Genomic DNA, 26,385 nt, shown 5'->3' with positions numbered 1-26,385 from the left:
ATGAGGACTTAGGGTAAGCGATCGTGTGACGGGAAACAAGGGGTCACGTAAGAAAGGACTGCGTTCTGTCGAATCTATCCTGTACTGGTGTCGTGTGCCAGTGGGTTCGAAATAGATCTTGAATTCGCCAAATAGCCGGTGGTAGTCCAGCGTTAGAGTGAGGGCGTTCATAGGACTGTCGATTTTTGGTCCATCGATAAGATGGATTATTCCAGGATCAAACATGTCCAAGATCCGGAGAGCATTTTTCTTTGAATCGCTCTAGGCACAACGTTAGCACCGTCAAAATACTGTATCAATCCCAATAATCGGACATACCAAATCGGTTTCACCAGAAGCTACCGTCGTCAAACAATGAGGGAGAATGTGGGCAACCTCCAAGTATTGAAATTGATCACTGGACTCATCCTTCAATGGGTTCCCGTCATCATCAGCACAAGATTCCGCATTCTCCTCGAAACGCTTTCTGGCTGCTGCTCTATCGAATTTCCGAGACACTACACAGCGGTGGCGGTCGCGCATAAGACATTTCTGTCGTAAAACAGATACACGCTGTCTCGTGCCGGTCGGTGTTGAGCTCTGCAGCGAAGATAACGACGTGGGCGTTGGTTGTGGTGTTTTGACTGATGATGCTCTAACTGCAATTGTGAATTAGCATATACTCACTGGAGATCAAGCAATATGTATATGTAAGGAATCAACGAACGGGGGAGGAGAAAATTTTCAACGATATACTCAGCAAACTTTTCTAAGCCTCCGTGAAGCTTGTTTATTTGTTCCGGTTCCCATGAAGAAAATCCCTCGAAGAATGCCAAGGCGAGGGCAATATCAGAATCAACGGCCTGTCCTTCGTCGAAACGCAGGTCCTCATAGATGTATGTGAGGAAGAAAGTCATAAAGGTATCCGGCGATGTAACGTGCTCGAGAGTAGCCTGGATAAGTGCCGCAGGCCGATAGCCCTTCCGAACGGTCTTCTCAGAGCCATAATGCCGTACAAGCGTGATCACCAGGTTCTTTGCCAACTCATGCTGCTTTCGTGTTAATAATAATGGTATTGAGAAGTCTAAAACCCCCTCCAGGGAGGACTGGTGACGGTGAGTCGCCATCGCTGGGAACTCGCAAGCCTTGGGCTGAGGGTGAGTAGGATGGTGGAGGCATGCGATGAGCTGACTCATATCGGGTTTAACGTCGGCCCGGCAGAATCACCCAGTCATAGATACGCTAATCCGTTTCAGCTCACCACTTCCTCATCACATCACTTCATTATTTTGGCAGAATTGTTCTAGTAATGATACTTGAGTCACTGTTATGGAACTGTAATATTGTAGAGCTGGTTCGCAAACGTAACTAAAAACCAAATTTAACGACGCCATCCCAGCTTGGAATTGGAAGACCCCTTCTCGCAAGCTCGTCTCTTTTTTTAGCTCTCATCTGGCCACGGAATTTTCCCCAATCGGCATACAAAGCTAAGTCCGCAACCGATATCTTAATATAAGAATTCTGTATAGGCTGAGCTTCAATGAAAGCTTCCGAAGCACTGGATAAATTTTCGGTTGCTGGAACCCCATGTGGATGTAAGTGAGCATTAGGCCAACCTTCCACAGAAGATGCGTCGGGAATAATCCATTCCTCGACAGGCTCTTCGGTGGCAGGCTCATCGGCGACAGGCTCATCGGCGACAGGCTCTTCGGTGGCAGGCTCATCGGCGACAGGCTCATCGGCGGCAGGCTCATCGGCGGCAGGCTCATCGGCGGCAGGCTCATCGGCGGCAGGCTCACCGGCGGCAGGGTCTTTGGCGGCACATCTCCCATTAGCCCATAATGCTTTTCAGAGTTCGTGGATCAATATTCTTTGAGAATAGCTTTGCGGGGCTCTCACCGTCTCTCAATGCATTATCCGAAAGGTTTACCGATAGCATATCAACCACCATTTTCATCACAGTGTTATCGAACTGATGATCATGACCAAGAGTACTATAAAGCTCTGCCAGGTTGTTGTTTGGATTTTCAAGCTTCAGCCGCAGCAAATGACTTTTGATGTAATTCGGGAGCCAAGTCTCGCCTTCAGGAAGGGTTGAAAATACATCCCTTGTTAGGCGAAGTACGTCATACAGAGCTAGTTCTTTACCGAAGTGCTCAATGTAATGTTTAGCAAGGCTTTCGAGACCCGGAATCTCACACTTTCTGGATGCATGGTAAACCAGGATGCTTCTTCTGTACTCTCCTGCGATGCCGCATGTGTCAACATCGGGTGGCGAGAGTATCGTCTCATAGTTCCCTGAATAGAAGAAATGCACCAAAGTATGGCCGGCACCTTCGTAGACATCTGGCAATGCAATTTCTGTAGCTCAAAACGATTGTAGTTGAATCTGTGGGCATTTGCAAAGAAATTCCTTTGGAAGCTTATACCGCTTATTCCCAATCACAAGGGTAATAAACGGCGACTCGTAGGGCCATTTCGAAGATCAGAATCAATGCAACAAATCTCTCGAAAAGCTCAATCTGCAAGTCGACAAATCCCCAGAGTTCGTTGATACAAAAGGCCAGATTGCAAGCCTTGTTGCGAGGCTCCAAAACTTACCTACCAAACCACCATCTCTATATATTGATCTCGAAGGGATCAATCTCTCACGGCACCGTAGCATTTCGATCTTACAAATATATGTTCTTCCGCACAAAGAAACCTATATAGTCGACATACGTAGCCTCCAGGAAAAGGCCTTCCTGTCGAGATGTGTGGTGCCACCCTGAGACATGAACAAATGCCTCAATGGCGTCATGCCGAGACAGATAAACTATATGTGATGTTTAGTCAGCATTGTCCGCACAGATTGCTTAAAAGGCGCGGACCTTGTCATTATTTAGAAGAAATTCAGAGTATTTTTTCATACCATTTCAAGTGTTCTACAATCTCTTACAGAAGGCGTAAACAATTAAGTTGTCAGGGGACATGAAATTTTGGAATGCGCCCTATCCGAGACGGTGATCGACGACCCCGGTAGTCTCCGGCTGCCTTTCATGCTTGGCCTTGGCCAGTGTCCTGTAGCTGAGATGAGAAGGGCTTGTCCCCTCATTATCAGTCCAATTAGAGGGCAGTCCGTTGCACGATGTTGATCTGACGGTTAAATATTTAGCGGCACATTTGGGTTAAGTAAGCATCGGCTTGTGGGGTTTCGGGAATTGAAGCTGATTTGAACAATGCCATTTGTGACTTTCCTGGACTGACGAGAGAAGATAATAATTGCTGTTTAATCGGGCTACTTGAGCGACAGCTTCAATTGATGGGCTTTCTATTTATGGCCTTCTCATGTACTCCCGCCCTCTGACGGTTTCCGTGCTGATTCCTTGAAGTATCGTGCCCTTGCGTTGCGGATGCTCACCAGATCTGTGTTTAAATCGTTCTTCATTGTTAGCACTAGACCGCCTTTGGTCCATTTTCCGGGTAGTCAATCAACTGCAAATTCTTCACATCTTTACATTTCATCTCGGAGAAAAAAGCAATGTATTTTCCATATGGATCGTAGAGCAGAATGTATATCCGATGGGCAAAGATTTGTGTTCCCAGGGGCTGATATGGCCATAAGGGACGACACTAATTTTGCAGGCTAGGCAGGTTTGTGGATTCTAGCGGACACATACTGGAGAAGAATGATGACACGCCGCTAGACCATTGTCATTCTACCCGAAAACCGTCTCCAAATCCTATTGAGGATCTGCGTGACAGGTGATGGTAGGAATGAGTCCTCCTCGCTCTCGTCCGTCATATCCCGTCCCAAGTCATCCGCAGATGGACTTTCAAGGACCTCTGTGGCTGCCTGGCTGTTTTTGTCGTTTTTGGGGTGTCCATCATAACCAGCCTCGGTCGAACTCCGTTCATCATCGCTTATCGGTTCAGGCCTTTCTGCCCTTACTCCAAACTCCTCCCATTCTTCATCGCCTACCGTGTTACGATCCACCATATTGATCAATTGCTTGTCTGATTTCGACTCCTCCGAGTACGTGTACATCACGAGGTCACGCATGGTCGACTCATCCAAATGTCCTCCATGGACATGATGGATCTTCCCTGCCATGGCAAATAGTCGTTCCGAGCCAGCACCCGTAGTCGGAATGGAGAGTAGATCGCGAGCCAGTCGAGCGAGAACAGGCCATTCGTGTTGATGATCTTTCCAGTAAGCGCGTGGCGAAATATTCACAGCCCCTACGGTGTGTCAGTAGTCAACAAGAGATATGCCAAGCAGTTATTCATACCTTCTCGAAGATATTGACCAACTTCATCTTTCTGATTCGTTGAACTGGCCACCAGACCAGTCAATGGGTGCAGAATCCGGTCGTGTTCCAACAAATGCGGAGAACGAGACATTCCATTTACGCAAGACAAGCTCGTAGGCATTTGCGGTCGGTACTGTAAATGAAAGATCTTTAGATATTCAATGTAGCGCTCGGGGTGGCCCAGGCATGATGACGTGGCACCATCGAGAGCGGAAACCTTGTATTGGGGCGCAATCAAAGTCCCAGTTCCATACATAATCCCGAAGCGTTGGAATGTCTTTTCGTAGAGCTCTCCTAGTTCCATCTTCATGTTAAGCAACGCCCGACGTAGTTTCTGTTTCCACGGAGCTGATTTTCCGCCTAGTACTTGGATTGACTTGTCGATGTGCACCATAAGTGTCTTGAACAAAAAATAGGCTTTTTGGACTGTAGCATCTTTTGAGGCCAGGAGGGCCATAGTAAAATGAACGAATGGCGTTGTCAGCTGGACAAGATATTCAACCTTGCGCCACTCTGTATTCCATACTCTCAATTTTAGATCGCCGCTCTTGCGACAGCATTGATCGATATATCTTTGTAGTCTCCCCGCTCGCTTCAACATCAACAACGCCGAATTCCAGCGGTTGTTCGCATCGTCTAACGGCAGGAGTTCCATCCCCGCGGGCTGGAGACACAGAAATTCATCGCGCCTTTGGGGGCTCTTGTTGACAAAGTTTGCAAACGATCGAATCTGCAAATGCTAGGGTCAGATGCCTTCTCGCCGTGATGATGGAGGGGCGTTTACCTTTTCCAAAATCCTCGCTATTCCTGCCTCATATGTTGTTTCGATTGAGTAAAAACCACGCGATATTGCGCGCTCATCCTCAACCGTTTCCCCTTTTGGGGCATTGGTGATGTTTTCGATAAAATGTCCAAGACAGAGCTGAATGGCCTGCACTGTTCCAGGAACCCCAGCAAAGCATTGACAAGAGCTGATACCACCAGAAGAAGTGAGCTTCTCTTGTAATGACTGCACCAGTTTCTCATCGACCCTATAGTCGATTGTCACGCTGAATATCCGACGAAGCAACCCTTTTTCTTCGATCAGTCCAAGTATTTGATCACTAGCGTCATTCCCTGTCTCGGGCCTGTAAAGTAGTTCGAATCCAAGCAGCACCTCTCGGTAGGACCACTTTTTGTCAAAGTAATATGCAATAAATAGCCATGAACTCCTGCCCGAGCGGACTTTTCCAACAGCACAAAGCAATCGATACTTTGGAATCTCCGGGCAGATCCTGCAGCTGTGACTCTTGGTAGGTGGTTGCCGTGTCGTGAATATGCTGGAGGAGTTGCTTTGACGATGGAATTTCCTGAACTTGAGGTCCGGCATAGACTAGGTCCAACAATTCTCGGAATGTGGGTTCTTCCGTAAGCCCAAAAGAAAGGCTTGCGGACATAATTGTCCGCAGAAGCTGTTCTTCGAGCTGTGCTTTTGTGAATCTGCTCCTCTTTGGTGAAAACTCTGCTCGGGCCTGGATTGGGCCTGGGGTGACAGCAGAACTAGGGGCCTTCTCCTTGCCTCTGCGACATGAGTTGGATTTCAAGTGCTTGCCCATCGCGCTTGTCCCATGAGATTTGTGATGTGGGTGATCAAGCGTCGCGAGGCAAGAACGACAAATAACTTTCGGTCTACCGGACCTGAGCTCTGCCACTTGGTCAAAATGCTCCCACACCTCCGAGGAACGCGACTCCGCTGACCACTTTACTTTGGATTTTCCTCCTTTGGTCAGCTGTCGTCCATAGTCGGTGTCCAGCCACCACGATAAAAATTCATTCTCCCGGGCGGTCTCGTAAAGCACCCAATTTCGGCGGGCGGGTGCAAACCGCGTGAGTTTTGCCGAGGGACTTCTGGGCCGGGCTTCCATAGTTACGATCCTTGAGGGGCCAGTGAATGGCTTGAAGTCGTAAATTAGATTAGCATCGGTTGACCGACTCCAGGTGATGACATACCGAAGACCGCGATCTTGTGACCGACGACGAATCTGAGGCGCCAATTGAACACATCGCGCTGAAGGGATGTAATACTGGAAGGAGAGCCGCCAGAATAAATATAATCATAGGCAAAGCAAGCGAGACTGGTATTAGATTTTTATGGTAAAGTGACCAATACGTCCCGGGAATCAGTCATCGCATTGAACATTATATATCTTGGTCTCCTGACTAATCTGTTCGCTCCTTTGCCCTGATTGTTGAGGTTGATGCATTCCGTGGCCAGATTGAGAAACCATCGATGGTGGATTTGAGATGGTAAATTTACAAGTCCTCAAGCATGTAGATAGCCCGCAAATTGAACCACCAGCGGCTTCTACTGTCTCAACGTCGGCAAACGTTGCAAAATGTCTCACCGCATCCCCGTTGATGACTCTATCGGATTGTTGATATTTCACTACCTTCAAGATCGTCCGGTTATAAATGAAGCCTGCGCGATACGTAGGGATATCTTGAGCGGTGAAAATCGATGACGCCAACGATTTCTAACGCCTAATTGGCTCAACAGACGTGTTCACCAGGGATTAAGTTGAATCAACGTCCTAGTAAATTTGAGCCATAAGCACTGGCAAAATTCTCTCCCATATCATCGAGGTTTTCACCGGCCCTTTGTACATGCCTCAGTCGTTCAAACATTAGTTAGACATGGTCCATAATCGAATAGATCCTTGAGCTACATAACTCCTGTTCCTTCCACTGTCACCATCTTGTTCATCAAGTGAGCAAACATCACCTTGGGTGAACTATAGTTTATCATTAATAAAACTTTTTCATAAATAAAAAAGCATCACGTTGCGTATAGAGTCTACTCACTCTTTTTGTAGGGCGGGGCCAGGCCCTCCCAGGCAGAGCCTGGGGCCCCCCAGAATGATCCATCAACACTTTGATGTAAATATATATATTCACGATATATATATCTGTAGACAAATCATGTGCTACATCCTGCTATCCAGCTATGACTAACGCTATGTCGGGTTATGTCATTCCGACAATTTCCGAGTTGTCTCCCTCTTAATTCACCATTTCCTTTGAATTTACCACTCCCTCTCAATTCATCACTCCTCTTCAATTCATTCCTCCCTACCCGGTTTCTAATACCTTGAATCGCTTTAAGCAGCAAGACATCGGATTCCTTACTCGGGCGTTGGATTGCATATGCAATACTGTATCTTTTCGTGGAATGAATGCTGACGATTTTGTGGATGAAGGGCACTAACCCGGACTGGAAAAACATTTCTCAGACTGAGCCAGCGACAATTATTCCTCCGCTCGGACATGAAACACGCTAGTCTATATCCGCTTTCGCCGATTTCAATACCACCAATTGCAAGGTATGTAAGATCATATGAGGCTAAGCTGTGTAAGTCACCTGAACTTATCATCCGATCAGTCTCGATGCTCAACAATCTTCAGCCCAGCATAATTGTATTTAATTTGAGAGTCTCTTAAACTCCCCATTCATCATATATCAATTCCAGTACCCCCTCACTGCTAACATTTGTGGCCTAGCATAATGTTAGACCTTCGAAGTCTTTCTATGTCAATCTTCCTAGTCCGAAAGAAACGTTGGACTATCTCGCTCTAGACACCCCCAGCATTTGTGCTTAACTTACATTCTTGTACAGAGTATTTCTAGTACTCAAACTCCACGGAGCAACGGATCTTGCTTCCGCTTCTTTTGTAAATCTCAAATTCTGGCGGAACGGCGTGATGGGATCGGCGACATAAGACTTTTCATTCCCGCCTCTTTCTCAGGCCAAGGAAGACTCGAAAAATCGACGGCGCCGCCTTTGAGAGATAATCAGTTTTTCGATGCTCCAAATGTCGTTGAAACACATACTCGGATCTCCGTTGTGCTTTTCAAGTAGGCAAGGAGCCACCTCCTCAAGCACTTCGGATTTGAGCCAAAGGGCAACTTGAAGATCAAATTCCTTATCCCCTTTTGACACTTGGCGTGGCCCTGAAAATGCGCAGAACTTCTAGGTTTCGACCTTTCTTTCCTTTGCCTTCTGTCGTATCCAAGGCTACTTGGAGTTCGCATTCGTACCAACTACCCGACCCCTTGCCGAGTTCAAGGGTTCGAGGCTTGCACCATTCATTCATACCCAGGGCAAAAATTTGGTGATTTTATCCATTTCCATGGATACCACCCCTTCTACCAAATACATTGCGGTATCATCAAGGATCTTGTAGCACCGGATACAGGATATCGTCTTCAAGGGAGCCGCGATAGCCTAATGCTTATCAGTTAGACTGCTCGAAAGAGTGGCCACAGAAAGAGTATCTCCATACTCATGATACGATAGCTATTTACATGGCATTTTCGTTATTGTGCTGAGGTACTGCCAAGCTTATCGGTCAGGCGTTGACTGATCGCAAAAGGTATGGCTTCAACAAAGACAGAAGACCCTTTGAGAAATTTATGTCGGCTCGGATTTTGATGTGAGGGCCATAGAGGCTCGAAAAGAAATCTCGAATCGTCGATATTCTTGGTTTTCCAACCCATTTCGTCAACATTGGAAATGACTATCGGAATGCGTCATGATGACTCTCCAAGCTTGCATTCTTCCTCTCGAAAACGCAGTACTCCAGCGTCTACGATAGGTGATTCGAACAGCCACCGTCCGCCTACACGTCATGGAAAGACTCCCGTAGACATTAATTTCTCTCAAGATTCTCGCGATGCGAGTGAGAATGAAATTCGCAACGATAAAATTTCTTCCGGACAACCTCCAACGTATATTTATTAAGTCTTATCACAATCAGTAAATTTGATCCATATCTTTCGCAATTCCAGACAATGAAGAGTTTGTGGGCTATTCTCTATGCATGCTTGTTTTTCAGCTCCGATGTATCCGCCGGCCCAGCCGCCTATGGAGTATGTCAAGCAGGATGTGCAACGGTCGTAATGGCCTTTTACTCGGCAGCAGGCTTCACATGGGGAGCCACGATGGGTGCAACCGTACCTGCTTCTATTCTTGCCTGCAATCCGGCTTTTGGAAAGTGCCAAGCGGCCTGTGCTTCTGTTCTACTAGCACCAACATTTTGAGGGAGATGAATTCTTCCAGGCACCATATTCGACTGAGCTACAAGGAGGCATATCATAAAATTCCTCCATACAACCTAAATCATCCCTTTCATTTTGAGCTAGCTGTTTTGGTCTCAATGAGTCTTACATATGGTAGTCTTAGGTATTGCTAGATATTCCATCCAGATTGTCTGTCTCTTCGGTTGAGAATGGCCGTTGTTAACTCTGATTTTACTTTTGCAGTCGTGTACTTCCGGATAAGGTAATTAAAAAGGATATCTTGTACTTATAAGCGAATAAAAGCGACTACGGATATAGCATTCGTAGGGATATCCAAAATGCGAAAGCATCAAAGTAAATCGTTTCGCAGAACTTCTTTAGGACTGAGATAGAAGCTTCAATTGTGTGGACACTAATGACGAAAGATCCCATGAAATGAGAGAAACAATTTCTAATGGTAGCTAGTTCTTCTGATTTGATGGCAACACAACATCTCCCACCATAATAGTCCCGCTTCCTGGAACATTTCTCTCAACGTTCTCACCATCCTCTGTCGACATTGTCGCATATCTACCAAACTGGATTCTCCCATTGACCTTTCGTATCTTGGGCAGCGCAGCCAAGATTTCATTGCGTTGTGCGCCGGTAACCTGGTCAACGCATAGCATCTGACAGCGCTGGCAAGGGTCAATGGTATCAAACAGGAGCTGGTCTTTCCCAATTCGAATGGATGACCAGTGGTCTTCGGCATAGGGGTGTTCGGCATGAGCTGACTGACAGACCCGCTCAGCAACAACGATGTTGCTCTTGAACAAATCTGCACCGATGGCCTTGCTCACGCCGGAGGTATGCTTGATGTTTGCTTTGATTGTTTCGTTGAGGCAGTTGATTGACGACCTAGATACGATCAAAAGAGACATTTCGTTTGATATGAGCACGTATTTCTGACAATCTTGGCGCGGTATTCGGTCAGCGGGCGAAAATGACTCCAAGGTAGCTAACCTTCGGAACCGATTCTTCCAGGTACTAGCCAGGCTAGGTGGCTTCATATCGAGATTTGCATCAAGTGGTGAGAATCGCGCAAGAGTACAAGATACACCTAGGTGCTCTGTAAAGAATGCCGAGACCACTGGCGAGGCGTAGGCACGAAGGCATGAGCTATGATCGTATACGCTAGGCACTCCTTTTCGACAGCTCGAGCGTACTGGGGAACTCATAACAGTAGTGCTTCTAGCATCCCAGATAAGTGGAATTTTGTTGGATGCCTCAGGCATCACATGTAGGATAGACCAACTAGATAGTCTTCCTTCCACTCTCACCTTCTCTCTCTCCCCGTCCATCCAATTGAATACTGTTTTACCTGCATACATACTATCATTGTATTTGCATCAGGTTATGAGCCTCTTCTGCTAGCTGGACCACTAGCAACTCTTTTCTCTGAAGCCATTTTCAACTGGAGACTTTTGACGATCTGACCCCACTGTGGACCCACCTCTGTGTGTGACACAACATTCAGATCCAGCCAATAACATCTAGGAAATCCTTCGAGCCCCGCCGGCAAAAGCTCCGTTTAGCTTTAACATCCAATCATGGCCGACACCGAGACGGACAACGAGGGGGACACCAACCCTCACCCGCTTGATGCATCGACCAACCCATTGGAACCCCAGATCCCGTCCTTTACCAATCCGATCCAATTCACACAGGATGACAGTGATAGTGAGGATGAGGACAACACACCGCCCCATCAGGGACATGGTCTTCCAGCGATTGCAATGACCAAAATCCAGAAAGTTCGGACACTGGAACACAATGACACTGATCCAAGTGGTTGGAAACAGGCACTGGCTTACCAGCTGATCCCATATGCATTGGAATGGTTGTTAGACAGCAACATTCCCAGACCTCACAAGTCGCATGCTTCATTCGGAAGATGGAAGTACTGGTCTCGCTTGGTTGCTAGCTGGATGTACAACCAGATCGACGTCACCCTACAGAACAAACTACGCAACCTGTCCAAGATGCCTAAATATGCCGATCAACTGTATGACGAACTCATGTCAATGACACAAGGAAGTGATCGGATGCAGACAGCGTTTATCGAGATGCGGAAGTTCGACAAGATGAAACGATCGGACTACAACTCGGCAAGCGAGTACATTGAGGAATACCAGCGACAGTACCACGTGCTAGCTAGATTCAAAGCAGCACCACACCCATCACACGGCTTATCACAAGTTCTTCAAAACATTGAACTGGAAGTCATGAAAGTACAGTTCATTAGGGAGGAAGTTGCAAGTCTGGAGCCTAAGAAACTCACCCTCGACAAGGTGGAGGAGTACTGGAGAGCACTTCAAGCAGCAGCTGACATGGAAGGTGTCGCTAATGCTACTTACAACAACAATGCCGGCCGAGGCCGAGGCAATGGAAGAGGTGGTCGTGGAGGAAACCGAGGTGGCCGAGGTGGTCACAACAACAACGGTCACAATGACGACAACACCCAATCCAACAAAGATACCAATGCCGTCGAGGATGATACAGCTACTGCTAAAAAGAAGAAGAAGAAGGGTCTTCGCAAGCAGCCTGCCGATGGCAAAGACATTCATGAATACGCAAATGAGATGCGTAATGGCACACAAAAGGATGACAACAACATGTGCTCATTCTGTGGCTTTGGACCACACACTGCGAAGAGATGTGCCTATCTCAGTGAGAACCCTCCAGTTTCGTGGGAACCGTCCGGCAACCTCTGGGCCTATTCAAAGGCAATCCAGAGAGCCCAACGTCAAGATGGACAAAACAATATGGTTGTTGCAGCTGCCAATTCTGTTGATAGGAGGAACGATTGGTTGCTTGACACTGGATCTGACAAGACATTGACGCATGACATCGAAGACTTTCACACATACCAACTGGATCATCCTGACACTGCCTATGCGTACAAAGACTACTCTGGCAATAGAGTTGTCACGCTAGGTCATGGTCAAATCATTGTGAGAACTGCTCTGCCAGGGAGAAATGGTAAGACGCACTCGTTTATGACAACTGGTTACTATACTCAAGGAGGACACGGCAAGCTATTAGGCATGCAAAAGCTTCTTGAAGAGCAAGACATCTCTTATGACACACGTACTAAGTATCTCACAAATGGTGAGGGTGACATTGTGGGGTATGGAGATACATCAACTGGTGTCCCGTACCTTGTCAGTCCAAAAGACGACGATGACCCCAATGAGGTCAAATCTGACATAGATTCCGATTCTGATGATGAAGAAATTGGATTCGTGAACAAAGTGACTGCGTACGAGATCCACCGACGTCTCGGACATGCTGGAAAAGCACGAATTGCCTCCACATTACAACATGCTGAACAGCTAGGTGATGATGAACAATACGGCACGGAGCATTTCGACTGTGATGCCTGTTTCCAAGGTAAATCAAAGCTCAAAATTTCTCGTCAACCACAGGCAAGGGTACAGGATGTGGCATGGAAATTCCACGTAGATACACAACCAATGAAGCCTACCGGACCAAATGGAGAGAACTACTGGTTGCCAGTCGTCGACGATACATCTCGACTGATCGAGGGAATCATGTTGAAGAACAAAAGTGATGCCTACTATAAGCTTACTGCGTTCTGTGAGAAGATCAAATTGCTCACTGGCAGATACCCAGGCATCTGGCGAATGGATGGTGGCACAGAGTTCAAAGAGTTCATCAAATGGGGTGAGAAGCATGGTATGACTTTCGAGATCACACCACCATACACTGCTGAACCAAATGGCACTGTGGAGCGCTTCGGTACATATCAACGACATCCAGAGAACGATGATTATTGATGCAAAGATGACGGAAGAGATGTGGCCATATGCGACAGACACAGCCATCTACATCTACAACAGACTGATCAATCCGAAAACCAAGATCTCGCCGCTAACACATTGGCGTCAAGAGCTCGAGATTCCAAACGCAGAGCCTTCTTTGAAGCACCTTAAACCATGGGGAACAACTGCATACGTTCATATTCCGAAGCCTAAGAGGATTCAGGCTAGGAAAGCAGCACCCAGAGCATGGAAAGGAAAGCTCGTTGGTTATGAGGGGGACGGTGGTCATGTTTACAAAGTATGGGATCCAGCTACTAGGAAACTAGTGGTATCTCGTGATGTTGGCTTTCCACAACCCGGAGATGACGATAACGATGATACGGGATCAATGCTAGTCAACGGAGTACCTACTGATTTGAAGGACCTCGGAGAACCAAAGCAGTATCTGAACTGTGCACTACACAGAGACTATGACAATTGCACGATCACTATGTCTCAGGAAGCCTATATTCAGAAGGTTCTACGTACTGCAAATGCAGGTTCTGGATGGAAGGATACACCATTGCCAGCCGCATGGAGAGAGTCACCTGCCAATGCATCCAATGTGCTAGATGACGATTCATTTGATCAATATCAATCAGTTGTCGGCATGTTAAACTGGCTAGCAGTCAAGACTAGGCCAGACATTCGCTTCGCAGTTACTCGCTTGCAACATCGTTTGGCGAACCCTACATTTGAAGACCTTCACGCCATGCAACACGTCGTCAAGTACCTGAGACATATGCCTGACGTTGGCATTACACTTGGTCGTACGCCAGAACTTCGATTCTATGCGCATGTGGACGCATCTCATGCGGACTGGGAGGATAGCAAGTCAACCGAAGGAAGTATATGGTACTTCGCCGGCTCTCCAGTCATATGGACTACAAAGAAGCAAACCATCACTGCCAATTCGACCACTGTCGCAGAATGGTGTGCACTAGATCAACCTACTCGGGATGCAATGTGGCTAGGCAAGATTGCTCGCTCGTTTATGCTGCCAGAGCAGCGTCCCATTGAGATTCATACAGACAATATCAATTCGCAATTGCTGCTCACTAAGAAAGGTGGCAAATCCGCGAATAGATGGCTCGATCTACGATGGTTCTTTGTTAAGGATGCTGTCGCACAGGGACATGTGGACATTAGACGAGTGGACACGAAGAAGAACGCAGCTGACGGTTTTACAAAAACATTGGCAAAGGAGCAATTTGAGACTTTTGTTGGTTTGATCGGCATGATTTAAATGCATATTTGAAATGCATGATTTGCAGGATTTTACTATGAAAACCAGAATTCGGGGAGTTTGATGGAACATGGTCTATGAGGGGGATGTTGGATGCCTCAGGCATCACATGTAGGATAGACCAACCAACTAGATAGTCTTCCTTCCACTCTCACCTTCTCTCTCTCCCCGTCCATCCAATTGAATACTGTTTTACCTGCATACATACTATCATTGTATTTGCATCAAATTTCGAGGCTGAATGGACCATTTGTGGCCTTGGGGCTGCAGGTGATGCGAAGTATACCGTGTTCCATATCAAGAAACGGATGTATAGAAGCCATCTGAGGATATTCATTCTGCTTCAAGGGAAAACCGGTCACCTCATGAACGAGGTACCATTCCCGATCCCATGCAAGCCCTTCTTTTTTGACCTCCCAACGCTTGCCTTCAGGAATCTTGAAGGCGGCACAGCCTTTGATGGGAAATATCGTCAGACTCTCAACATAAAATTGAGGGGCAACCAAAATTTTCTCATCCATCTGAGGACTCAATGGAACCAGAGGAGGGGCTTTCTCCACATAAAACTCGTCGACGAAGTCCGTCAGTGAGTCTATACCCTTCAAATTGGTCATTGCTCCTATGCTAACTCGCAAAATGCCAGTTGGCCGGCCATCTAACACGTCATGGTCATCACCGCAGCGTAAACCAGTAGCATAATGACGACGTAGGTCTTGTCCTGCCCATCCAAGCGACATGGCCGTTCCTCCAGGGTTGCAGACTGAACCAGAACGCAGTTGGATATTTCGTACCGTTGCCAGTTTTTCTATCTCGGACTTAGGGATCCACTGGCCGTGACTGTTTTTCATATTGAAAGCGATGATCGGGCCTTGGAGGGCGAGGTTTCCATAATTTGATTGGTAAATCCGACAGACCTTCGCGCCGTTGAAGTGTCTCAATGCAGAGAGTCGATTATAGAGTCGCTGAGCGAGAAACCCAGTATGGGCAGAAATATTCGACATTGATCCGTACAGACGTTTGTGCGTCTGAAGGGCGGCGTCAAGTGCAATAATGCTGTGAAACGGAAGGGTGCCATCCTCAAGCCGCTCATGGATTGAGGTTTCCTTTTTGGCATGCCATTGTGCTCCGGAGGCTATCACCATATCCACTGTACCCCCGCCAAAAAAACTTTCGTCGCTCAAGTACGGATGCAGTGCTTTTTCGGACAGTCAAAGCCCCCAAATCAGGAAACCCAAATATTTTGTAAAAGCTGAGCGCCGTAAAATCCGGTGCGGTGCTTGCTTCACCTAGGTCAAGAGGGGCGGTTGATAGAAACGAGGCAGCATCAAGCAAGGTGAATACATTCTCTCCCCCGTTGGCAGCGGAACGTATTTGGCCGCTCCACTGAAGTGGAAGACGTCGGCCGTTCATGTTTGATTGAGCTGGAAAGGCAAACAGCTTAGGGAATGTAGACTGAGCTGTGCCTAGCTCAGAAATCCAAGTGTCTACATTGGTATCGTCAAAGCATTGACAGCCCATGGCCGCGAGTTCCCGAACACCAATCACACTGGTGTGGGAATCAACGTGGTACCCATACCAAAATCCTCTAGGGTCAGAATCTCGAAAAGATTCCGCAATCAACTTGATAGCTGCTGTCGCATTTGCCACAAAAACCACATCAAACTCATCGGGGCTTGCACTGAAGAACTGGAGGACTCGGAGTCGCAAGTTTTCTGTCCGCTCTGTAGATAGATGTGACGATACAGACATCGAATGGGGATTTCCGAAGAGGTTGGATATCATATCACCCGAGAATGACTCGATAAACGATTTGGCATAGAGCGTTGTTCCGGCGTGGTCCAGATAAGTTGTTCCTGCAACCAGTGAAAGACGGAAGTCAGTACGGAAGAATCAAGTAATATCAATGCCTAGGCGATACCATTGAGAAGAGGATACTCTTGTTCACGGATGGCATCCACATCCGCAAAGTATCCTTGGCCATATTGGGAATGGACGTACTCCTCCTCAATGCTCTCCATCACAAAGTGGGCGGACGGAACTGAAGAATGTAGCGTGATCCGTTGCGAAAATAGTTTGCCTTTACGTGGAGACAAATATTCAAGTGATGACTGTTTCAGTGAAAAGGGTAAAAAAGCCGCGGAGGCATGCGGTAGATATTTATAGCTGGAATAGATGGAGAAAAAGCAGTCTTTCGTGATCATACATATACTAGATGACAAGGAGGTCTAGAGATGGTTGCGCTAATAGTCGTTCGACTTCGAGACAAACTTTGAATTAATCACCTCTGACCATCTTGCTGCAGATGTGCACCGGAATTGCACCAACTGCGGGGAGCGTTTTTGACAGACCCTCCCCGGAGTGGCGTGGGGCCCACTACATACTCTTTCTATTCAACTGCGTATTCATCAAACGCTCAATAACTACGAGTGTGGCTTGAGTGAAATTCGTGCGAGGCGAATTCTGAATCCCAGAGTACATCAGTATCAATGACAAGATGTGGAGGTTTCCCCCTCATTGAGGGATGGCTATTTAGTAGCTTCCAGCGATCTATGGGAAAGAAGCAACAAAAATATCGGATTAACCTTTTGCGGAAGGTATTCCACGATGGACAGGTGAAAGGTGGACTTTGGGATTCTTCTAATTTTAAACGACGGAAGACTGTAACGATGATGTGATGATGTGTGATGTAATTGACGGGTGTCTAAAAGCTCAGGATCCGATGGAAATAAATATATTTGACACACTGTAAGACCCAACATATTGACCGTAAACGCCGGGCATACATACCATCCAACGAAACATGCCAACTACAAATCAAGCTACCGCTCCAGCTATCGTTCCATCATAAGTATGAGGGAATTTGTATGTTGTCAAGAGGTTGACAAATTCCAAGGCATCGTTCTGAGACTGCTTTGACCCATAAAATGATGCCCTCGGCCCTCCCTTACTATCCCAGAGTCGTAGGAAAGTGAAACCATCTGTATGGTAAAAGCGCACTTCCCAACAAGATTTATATCCGTCGGTCGAAATAGATTCAGAGTCACCCATTAGGAGTGTTAGGCGATAGAGCAGAAGTGAGGACGATATATGGTATAAAAATCCACAGTGTCGTAGTGAAGTTTCGAAATGCTCCGATGAATGGCATTCGTTGAAACTTTGAGCATCCCTCAACTCAAAATCTCGCGTACACGGGTTCCACCAAAGTTTGTCGTCGTCCCATTTCACAAACTCCCTCTGTCGTCTTCGACCGAGAACTTCGGATCAAGTTTCACCGAGCACCATTTCCTTTTCATTTTTTTCTGTAACAAATGGGTAGCTTCTAGCTCATCCTGGTTTAACCGGCCGCCCTTGTCGTATTGCTGAAGCACCATGAGATCGATTCGAGGAAATGATCTTAAGGTCTCAAAAAGATTCTCGAGGTATAGCCTTTGATTTGAATCTGAAAGACGCCTGAAGTTCTCATATAGGTTGTCTCCGCATAGGTGGATGGTCTCAAAGGCATCGTGGATTGAGAGTGAAAACCGAGCTCGGTCACATTGACGCTTTGCTTCAGCCTCGGCCAAGGACTCGGCTGACCTCTTATGGTTGGATGTTGAAGAGTCCATATTGTTTAATTAAACCTGGCAAAGAATCAACACCTAGAGTCGTCAATCAAAATCGTAGCATATGGGTAAAGACCGGCGTACTAACCTTTTTAGTCGAACTAGTGCTGAATGCTGATTAAAGGAAAGGGGAGAGGTAAGGGAACGAAGAAAATGTTCTAAGTTTAAACGGTGGTGGTAAAAGAAAGAAGAAAAGGGAGAAGATGGCCATTATATACATACTACTGCAGTTTAGCTGCTTGTAAATTACTAAGAACGCTATGTTGTATTTTAGGATATTTAAGGCTCCCAGGAACTTTCAGAAAAGGTTCCGTCTGAGGAGCACATCATTATTCTTGGGCCTTGTGGAGCTGACGTGAGGGATACTGCAAATGGTTGGATTCAAGCGCAACCGGCGCGGCGTGCAAACCTGATTTGCGGAAAATATGCCAAGCGGTATTGGAAGATCACCTAGATCATGAACTGACTCCGGAGGGCCGCAAATCCGGAACAGATCGTCGCTTCCTACGCGGCATTAACGAATGGGCCACTGTTATGAGATCGAACTGAAGGACTTGACTATAACGATATTGAAATTTTAGGCTGTGGCTGGCCCCGCAATTGATAGTCAGAATAGATACGATGTCTAATTTCATGGCGCTTTCTATTACGGTGCTGGATACTGCCAAAGATATGGCAAGATTAACCGTGAAAGGTATGGAGCTATAGAAATCAAGATAGAATTGGAGAGAGTAAAGCGGCGAAACTCATTCGAGCGCGCGTCTGTACACTCGCCCAATTCCCAGGAGCGGAAGGGGACCAAACGTCAATAAAGCGCTTATTTTTTCAAAATAAGCGCGATCATACCTCCTGGGAGCTTAAAACTTTCAAGGCTCTTGATCGCAGATCGCTTTATTTCCCTAATTCTTGCATATAAATACATCTATTTAATCTCTAATATCACGACCCATTTCACACGGCTTTGATAAATCCATGACAGAAGCTCCAGGTATGAAAGGATTAATCTTGTCTGGGAAGTTTACCTACTAATTGGCTGGGGGTAGATCCCTCCTATTTTGACTTAAACAGAGGCACCATGGTCAATACCGGAGTATCGGGTGATAAATTGGGCTCGGAAGCCAACCCTATCGTGATAAACGCCGATGCCAACGATGATTGTGGGGAGCATCACGCACCACAACAGGATGTTTCTGATGGGGACACTGAGCCTTTGAGTACACCAGAATTTTGGGCGACTTTTGATGATGGAGGCTCTCACGTTCCACAGAACAATCCCAAGTCCGCACTGACGAATTCGAATTGTGACTTGACGCCATGCAAATCAAAATATAGTCAAAGTCCCATTTTAAGTGGGTCCCTTGAGCTTGAATTTCCCCACGCGTATCTAGAGGAGGAAAGGTCCGAGGCTGCCAACCCTCCTAAAATCGAAGATAGTATGTTTATACGAATAATTGAAGTGGACTGCTTGAAGATTCGTTTTGCTGACAAAATCTGCCCCAGGGGCCTCACAAAACAAAGATCGAAGCTGTCACCGGAAAGCAGAGACCCACGCGGCATCTGGTGGTCGAGGCTACTTCGTGCGGTCTTGTCAAAGTGATGAATTGCCATCTATCGAGACTAGCCATCCGGAGAGTGAAGGGTTTGGTAAACGCAGAAGGGGACATGGAGGAGAGGACTATTCTAGGAATAGGCGATCAAAGCGCCTGGCAGCGAACAGGAAAATGAATGGATGAGTGTAACGTTATCTTGATTAGCTTCTCATTTGAAATTCATACAGTATCAAGACTCTGTCCAGATACTGTGAAAGATCCCCTCCTCTCCAAAAACCCCCCTGGCCTTGTCTCCCTCAGCAACAAATTAGAAGGGAAAAATATCCATGTCCGATCAATGTGTAGTAGACAAATATAGTTAAAAAATAGATTTACATCCAGTTGACTGTACAAATCACTGCAGACCAGGCCTTCTTGCCCCGAACAGAACAACAATCTGCATAGTATTCTAGTCCGCAGCCTTTATTATCTAGGAAAAGCTAGCATTTTTGTACCCTATTGCTACCTAGTGCAGCGGCAGCCTATTACCCATCCACTTATACAAACATATACATACGTGATCTTGGATCAAACGTCTCCGAGGGGGCCAGGTAAATAGAAAACATTCGTCCTCATTGCTGCCTTCGACGCGGACATCTGCATCTTCTTCTACTGTAGCATTAGCTCGCTTAATAAGGGAATAATGGCGCTCCAAACTCACTATATCCCAGTTGTAGTTAAACGACGTCGGATTATCTCTACCAACGTCTAAGTTGACAGTTGGAATGATGCCCCATTGAACCGATTGTTCGATTATCCGGCGCATCTCGTGGTATCGGTTACCTGTGAGGCCGCGGACTGTTGAGCTCCTTTCGCAAGATATGCACTGGCAATTGCATAGATTATATCAGGCATGGTCAAATAGGATATAGTTTCCGAGAATCTAGTCCTGAGCATACTAAAGTAAGACCAAATATGAGAAGTACGGTACGAATTGAACCAGCATCTGTAAATAAGTATTCGATTCCGCTCGATCAGCATTTCTGAGCGTTTGTGCCTGACACACGCTCTTGTAGACTAGGTGATTCTAAGTAGTAATTGAAACTGATTCTGAGACACCAATCTAGGTACACGAAGAATGTAGTAACCTTCCCCTTGGGCATTGTGAAGGCTAAGCGGGAAGTAGCCATTGCGATGGCTTACAGACCAGATGCAGGTAGCCAACTTTACCGTCAGACCATCAAATTGAGCAGTGGTATTTGCAAACACTCACACGATATCAACGGAGGGCTTTGTCTGTTTGGCACGCCGAAACATCTGCCTCGCTTCCACGCCTAGAGATACCAACAGATGGGTCGCTCATATCAAGACGTCTGGCAATGTCGATAGAAGCATCTGCCTCGCTTCCACGCCTAGAGATATCAACAGATGGGTCGCTCATATCAAGACGTCTTGTAATGCCGATAGGAGCCAGGCTCCCCCCAACGCTTTTGACAGTCTCCGCCTTTAATGCATAGAATTCGACAGATGCAAAAGGGAGCGCTGACACAGCCACCACCGAGCAAATAGTAAGAGTGCGGAGATGCATTTCAAACTCGAAGGAGGTATGAGTTAGTGAGAGTCAACACGTAGAATATGCTGGGAACGAAAACACTCACTGTATGAATGCCGGATACTGGGAAGAATTGTTGTCAAATGAACATCAAACAGGATGAAGCATTAGGCTGTTGGTGTCATCTTATACGTCTTCGCTCGTATGGTAGCTTACAGTGGGGCGCAAATACCAGCCTTGTTTCCCCAGAAGCCTGGTGTGGTTAATCTCCGGTCCTTCATTTGATCTCCTAGTATCGAGGTTAATAACCAGGAGACAGTTCACCAATGGAATCAATCAGATGCGAGGTCAATTCCAGCACGAGATATCTGCGAATCTATCTAATGCCATCGTTGAGTATTCAAAATGGAGTTCAAACTTCGTAGCGTTCACGCACTATCCCGCATAATAACTCATCATACAGTTGCATTATACCCTTTGGCTTGGATAAGGCCTGAACCTGGTTATAAATAACATCATGTCATTATATTGCCCCAGTACCCAAGGAAAAATTATTCAGCCTGTTGACTCTTCCGAATAGTCAGACTATGAATGATCCGGTACATATGTTGAAGACCTTGAGTAGAATACATCTGCAACTTAATGCACGGTCTGTCCCAAAAGCAATGGCATAAAAAGCATAAATTTGTTAAAATGCGTAATGTTCATGTTCAATCGTCATATGTAATAGAATTCAGCATGATACCTTTTCATTGGTAATTCCCTTAGCCAATCCCCGAGAATTATCACAATTCCAATCAAATTGAGTTGAGTTGCTCTCATATCTAGAATACAGCACAGCTTATGAATATTGATTAGCCTTACACCGGTGTCTCCGCAGATTGCCACGAACAGCAATTCTCTCTTGCTTGATTGATGGTCACACAGTGGGTTTGGACGGAATCCTTCATATCGTTCTAGACGAAGCCCCGGGATTAATAGAGATTCCGCCATAGATTGACATGCGAGGCTCGTGAGTAGCGCGTTATATTAAGTCAAGCTCATCCTTCGGGACTCCTTTATCTTTCGAGAACTTTATCATGCATCGTTGGAACCTATTCCAGCGCGTCTGGGTACCGTTCTACAACCAGAGGAATCTTGCCTATGTCGGTTTAGAACGTGAACCAGATGTCGAGTCAGATGAAGATATCACCGCACAGAAACCATCCAGGTCGACGCTGCTCATTCGAGCGTTGTCTCCGAACGCTTGGTCTTTCGTCGCATTTGTATTACTGACTATGCTCATTGGCAATTTCTCTCGGTGTGGATGTGATTTCAAAGACAGCATTTCAATATGGGCGATGCCAGATTCAGGTGTGTGCGGATGGGGCGTATCATACAGCAAATAGAAACCTCTTAACAGCTGAATTTTTCTTTTTAGATATGGCAGAACCACTATTAAGGTTTGAGAAAAGACGATTCACGAATGCGATTCGAGACGACTCCAATGGCAATCTCTACTCTTCAATCAACCCTTATGAACTGCAGTATGCCGGCCTTCCGACTCCTGAGATCGATAAGAACTGGAATGAGCTTATTGGTGGTATGGATTCACGATATTATTTATCCCACTGTCGTTCTAATGGCTCTATAGGTCGATACTTTCGCTTAGAAGCTTCTGAAGTATTACTGCTGAACCAAGACTCCAAGCTCCCAGCGCTTACGGAGATGTATAGCAATGAGCGTATAACCAAAGAAGGATTCTACGGTGGTCCCGACGTGCTTCATAGTCTCCATTGTTTGAACGCTATACGAAAACATTTAGACATGGATTATTACGCAGACTCCATGGATCTTCCACCAGAATATCGCCGTATACACATTGACCATTGTGTTGATCATCTTCGACAGGCGTTACTTTGCCACGGCGACCTCACACCGGTCACTATGAAGCCTGTTGCTGCGAACACGTCTTTACCGTATTCGGTTACATTTTATCTTGGACAAACCGAGCGTGAGCATACCTGTCGGAGTGCGGAAGCCATAAGAGATTGGGTTACTGCCCGTGGGCAACGGACGGGTCGCATTGAGCCTCACCATCCGAATTTATGATAAACGCTAGTGCTGAACGAACTGATTGGTGGTGAATTTAATTTTAAGGCTCGAGTCAAATTGTTTCGTTGAATTAAGGCGTGATTCGATAGGGGACAGCGGGATCGCATTCATCGGTCATCAACCACACTAAAGCAACCTCCATGGGGATGTCTGTCTGTTTTGTGATTGTTGTGTGAGTTAAGCAGTATACGAAAGAAGCAAGGTCATTGTTCTTCGATAGATCGTGGTACTCCGATGAAGCACGGCATCAAGAAAGCCTTATGGGTGCAACGTGTGGCGATATTTACTAAAAAGCTAAGACTTATTGTGATAAATGCGGAGTTGCTGCTTGAAAAAGTTTTGTTCCGTGACAATCACACTTAATCTGCTGGATGACGTCAAATGAATTAGCGTTTACGGATCACACCTACGTCTAATATGGTCCGAGAATCAAAAAAGCCAATGTAGAGCTGAACGTATCCAAATGTCGACTTGTCCATATGTAGTGCACTGTTCCAGATTTTAAGGGGCACGTTCAATTAGCAGCGAGCATCCGAGCCTTTGCGAGTAGACGCAGGGCCTTCGGCCAAACGTATTCCCGAAGCGCTTTTGTTGCTGATCGCGCGACATTCGTAACTGCAAACCCTTCTCCCTCATCTAACGTTGGAATCACCATGAACGCGGAAATTCTGCCATGACTGATAATTCCCAAGCAAAAATAATAGAAGAAAGCCCCATTGGAAATGGCCTCGATGCCTTCCGGGCATCGTTCAAGTCGATTTGTGAAGGGAGGAGTCTATCCTGCACGTCGGACGCGCTCAATCATTTGACGCAAGATGGGAAGGATGTTGGTAATATTGTAGCTGTCTATCATCTAACAGTCATACAGATATTCAAAATTCCACACTCGACCTATTGTTTGCTTTGCGGAGCCTTTCTACCACTCGGCTCTTACCATCGAAAACAAGTCATGGAACCCTCCAGAATGATCTCCGAAAACTAATATCTGCGGCTGCCTCCGAAGCGTTCCATTCCTCCCGCGTATGGCCTCTCTTGACTGCAATCCTCGCACACAAACCGGACCGCGAAATCTGGGATTGTGTCTACAGCGCAGTCACCGAACCCACCCCGCCTCCTCGAGCCATTATCTCCTCCCTCCAACAGACTCCATGGCTTCAGAAGACGAGTAGTTTCGCGAACTCCTCGGAATACCGCCAAGATGTTGACAGGATCCTCAAATCAGAACTCGGGCCTCTGTACGTAGGGCTTCCGGATTTCCGATCGACCTTTTTTGGAGGCGTCAGTGGTCTTCAATCAGCATCCGATGCCGTATTCGAAAAATGCACAAAAGGCAGAAATGCTCTTTTTGCTGAGGGGTGGAAAGGATGGCCCAAAAACGCAAACCAGGAAGATGTCTTGAACTGGTTTGCAGATCTGAGCGAGAAGCTGGCAGCATTGTCAGCGGATTATAAACCTGCGACTGGACACCTGCGAAGGCCGCTAGCACAGCCCAACAAGCCCATCCATGGCTCCACAGCAGAGCGCAAATTAGACATCGGCTTCGTGAGTGACGCTGACGCAGAAAAGGACACCCCATGTCAGTGGTCGCAGGTTGTTGTGCCTGGAGAGCTAAAAAGCAATCCTGCCGCCGACACGGCTTCCAAAGCATGGCTTGACCTAGGGCGGTATGCCAGGGAAGTCCTCGTCGCCCAAGATACCCGTCGCTTTGTCCTTGGCTTTACAATATGTGGGTCCTTTATGAGGATATGGGCCTTTGACCGTCTCGGCGGAGTTGCATCCGAACAATTTGACATTAATAAGGACGGACTCCAGTTTGTCTCGACTATTCTCGGTTTTCTATGGATGAGTGAAGAAGACTGTGGGTTTGACCCCACAATCACCATAGAAAATGGCCAGCGAATCATCAAAATCGACCATAACGGTCGAACTGAGCGTTTAGTCCTTGAAAGATTGATGAAGCGGGCACCTTGCATCGCAGGTCGAGCAACGACATGCTGGAAAGCGCACCGTGAAGTGGATCCTGGAGTTCCGCTCGTTGTCAAGGACTCTTGGCAGTATACGGAGCGTGACGAAGAAGGTGAGCTTCTCCAAGAAGCTACCGAAAGAGGTGTGGTCAACGTTGCACGCTATTACCACCACGAGACTGTCTGCATCCGCGATAAGGCTGATGATGTCCGGAATAACGTTCGAGGCGGCTTGGATATCAGGACCGCGAGCAACTTTCGACCTGAACGGCCGGTGCTCTCGACTAGCACAAGTGCAACTGATACTCCACGAAAGGGCCGAGGTAGCGTCAGGTCCGGCGTGAAACGCTCTTCCAGTCAAACTGGTGCATTTTTGCCCCCTAATAAGCGATCCTGTTCGGCTTCTCCTACCAAAGCATCCGGCAATCCACTGCCAAACCGAATTCATCGGCGTATTGTGATGCGGGACTATGGCAAACCAATTTACAAGGCAAGCACACGCACGGCCCTCCTTACCGCATTAGAGGGTTGCATAGCAGGGCACAAGTCATTGTATAAAGCAGGAATTCTTCACCGAGATATCTCCGTCAATAACCTCATGATCAATGAAGACAACGGGAACCCTTCGTGGCCATCATTCCTAATTGATCTTGACCTCGCCATTAAGGAGAAGCGGGACGGCATCACGGGAGCAAATGGCAAGACCGGCACGAGGGCCTTTATGGCAATAGGTTCGCTACTAGGCGAGAAGCACTCCTTCATGCACGATCTTGAATCATTCTTCTGGGTCATTTTTTGGATTTGCATCCATTACGAGAGATCGGGCGAGGGGAAAGTCGTTGCAAGATTTGACAAGTGGAATTTTGTGGATACAGAGGAGCTGGCTAGTATAAAGAAAGGCGAGATATCCGATGAAGCAGACTTTTTGAAGTCTGCTAATGAGTACTTCACAGAGTACTACCGGTCACTGATTCCATGCGTCAACGCACTTCGGAATGTGGTCTTCCCTCATGGAAGGAGGTGGACGAAAGAAAATACAGGATTATATGATCGAATGAAAGAGATCCTGCGCGTCGCTCGAGAAGACTGAAATACAACTATTTTTCCTAGATAAGATCCCCATCATGTTACCGTACAGTAGTATTCGAATTCAGTTATACCTTCAAACTCTTGCGACTTGGTTCACGGAAAATAAATCCGATGATCGT

General features: G+C 46.7%; 9 protein-coding genes across 9 annotated transcripts; 4 read left to right on the top strand and 5 right to left on the bottom strand.

Moving 5' to 3' along the window:
- Positions 1-74: 74 nt before the first annotated feature.
- Pdw03_0826 (uncharacterized protein) lies at positions 75-2,888 on the bottom strand (the record flags this gene model as incomplete). The annotated part of the gene is made up of 9 exons (XM_066099724.1): positions 75-84; positions 224-261; positions 319-338; positions 552-638; positions 707-748; positions 1,596-1,790; positions 1,879-2,340; positions 2,701-2,794; positions 2,850-2,888. The coding sequence occupies 9 exons, from the start codon at positions 2,886-2,888 to the stop codon at positions 75-77; spliced, it is 987 nt and encodes a 328-aa protein (XP_065957451.1).
- A 773-nt stretch (positions 2,889-3,661) lies between these two features.
- On the bottom strand, positions 3,662-6,314 carry Pdw03_0825 (Zinc finger BED domain-containing protein RICESLEEPER; the record flags this gene model as incomplete). The annotated part of the gene is made up of 6 exons (XM_014675193.2): positions 3,662-4,200; positions 4,251-5,001; positions 5,056-5,302; positions 5,511-5,948; positions 6,009-6,205; positions 6,261-6,314. 6 exons carry the CDS (start codon positions 6,312-6,314, stop codon positions 3,662-3,664), a joined length of 2,226 nt encoding a protein of 741 aa, XP_014530679.2.
- Positions 6,315-7,986: 1,672 nt separating this feature from the next.
- On the bottom strand, positions 7,987-8,398 carry Pdw03_0824 (uncharacterized protein; the record flags this gene model as incomplete). Its single annotated transcript, XM_066099723.1, has 3 exons — positions 7,987-8,087; positions 8,140-8,259; positions 8,347-8,398. 3 exons carry the CDS (start codon positions 8,396-8,398, stop codon positions 7,987-7,989), a joined length of 273 nt encoding a protein of 90 aa, XP_065957450.1.
- A 1,390-nt stretch (positions 8,399-9,788) lies between these two features.
- On the bottom strand, positions 9,789-10,247 carry Pdw03_0823 (Aminotransferase, class V/Cysteine desulfurase; the record flags this gene model as incomplete). Its single annotated transcript, XM_014675189.1, has 1 exon — positions 9,789-10,247. One exon carries the CDS (start codon positions 10,245-10,247, stop codon positions 9,789-9,791), a length of 459 nt encoding a protein of 152 aa, XP_014530675.1.
- Positions 10,248-10,916: 669 nt separating this feature from the next.
- On the top strand, positions 10,917-14,436 carry Pdw03_0822 (uncharacterized protein; the record flags this gene model as incomplete). Its single annotated transcript, XM_066099722.1, has 2 exons — positions 10,917-13,128; positions 13,211-14,436. 2 exons carry the CDS (start codon positions 10,917-10,919, stop codon positions 14,434-14,436), a joined length of 3,438 nt encoding a protein of 1,145 aa, XP_065957449.1.
- A 224-nt stretch (positions 14,437-14,660) lies between these two features.
- On the bottom strand, positions 14,661-16,454 carry Pdw03_0821 (Aminotransferase, class V/Cysteine desulfurase; the record flags this gene model as incomplete). The annotated part of the gene is made up of 3 exons (XM_066099721.1): positions 14,661-15,603; positions 15,668-16,289; positions 16,355-16,454. The coding sequence occupies 3 exons, from the start codon at positions 16,452-16,454 to the stop codon at positions 14,661-14,663; spliced, it is 1,665 nt and encodes a 554-aa protein (XP_065957448.1).
- Positions 16,455-19,010: 2,556 nt separating this feature from the next.
- Pdw03_0820 (uncharacterized protein) lies at positions 19,011-19,771 on the top strand (the record flags this gene model as incomplete). Its single annotated transcript, XM_014675188.2, has 3 exons — positions 19,011-19,026; positions 19,082-19,471; positions 19,539-19,771. 3 exons carry the CDS (start codon positions 19,011-19,013, stop codon positions 19,769-19,771), a joined length of 639 nt encoding a protein of 212 aa, XP_014530674.2.
- Positions 19,772-22,198: 2,427 nt separating this feature from the next.
- Pdw03_0819 (Dimethylamine methyltransferase MtbB1) lies at positions 22,199-23,210 on the top strand (the record flags this gene model as incomplete). The annotated part of the gene is made up of 3 exons (XM_014675185.1): positions 22,199-22,472; positions 22,540-22,701; positions 22,753-23,210. The coding sequence occupies 3 exons, from the start codon at positions 22,199-22,201 to the stop codon at positions 23,208-23,210; spliced, it is 894 nt and encodes a 297-aa protein (XP_014530671.1).
- Positions 23,211-24,028: 818 nt separating this feature from the next.
- Pdw03_0818 (Tyrosine-protein kinase, active site) lies at positions 24,029-26,267 on the top strand (the record flags this gene model as incomplete). The annotated part of the gene is made up of 3 exons (XM_066099720.1): positions 24,029-24,043; positions 24,177-26,076; positions 26,131-26,267. 3 exons carry the CDS (start codon positions 24,029-24,031, stop codon positions 26,265-26,267), a joined length of 2,052 nt encoding a protein of 683 aa, XP_065957447.1.
- Positions 26,268-26,385: the final 118 nt, after the last annotated feature.

This window comes from Penicillium digitatum, chromosome 4 (assembly GCF_016767815.1).
Source record: "Penicillium digitatum chromosome 4, complete sequence".
NCBI lineage: Eukaryota > Fungi > Ascomycota > Eurotiomycetes > Eurotiales > Aspergillaceae > Penicillium > Penicillium digitatum.
Note: the sequence above shows the minus strand (reverse complement) of the source record. Positions and strands in the feature narration are given on the sequence as shown.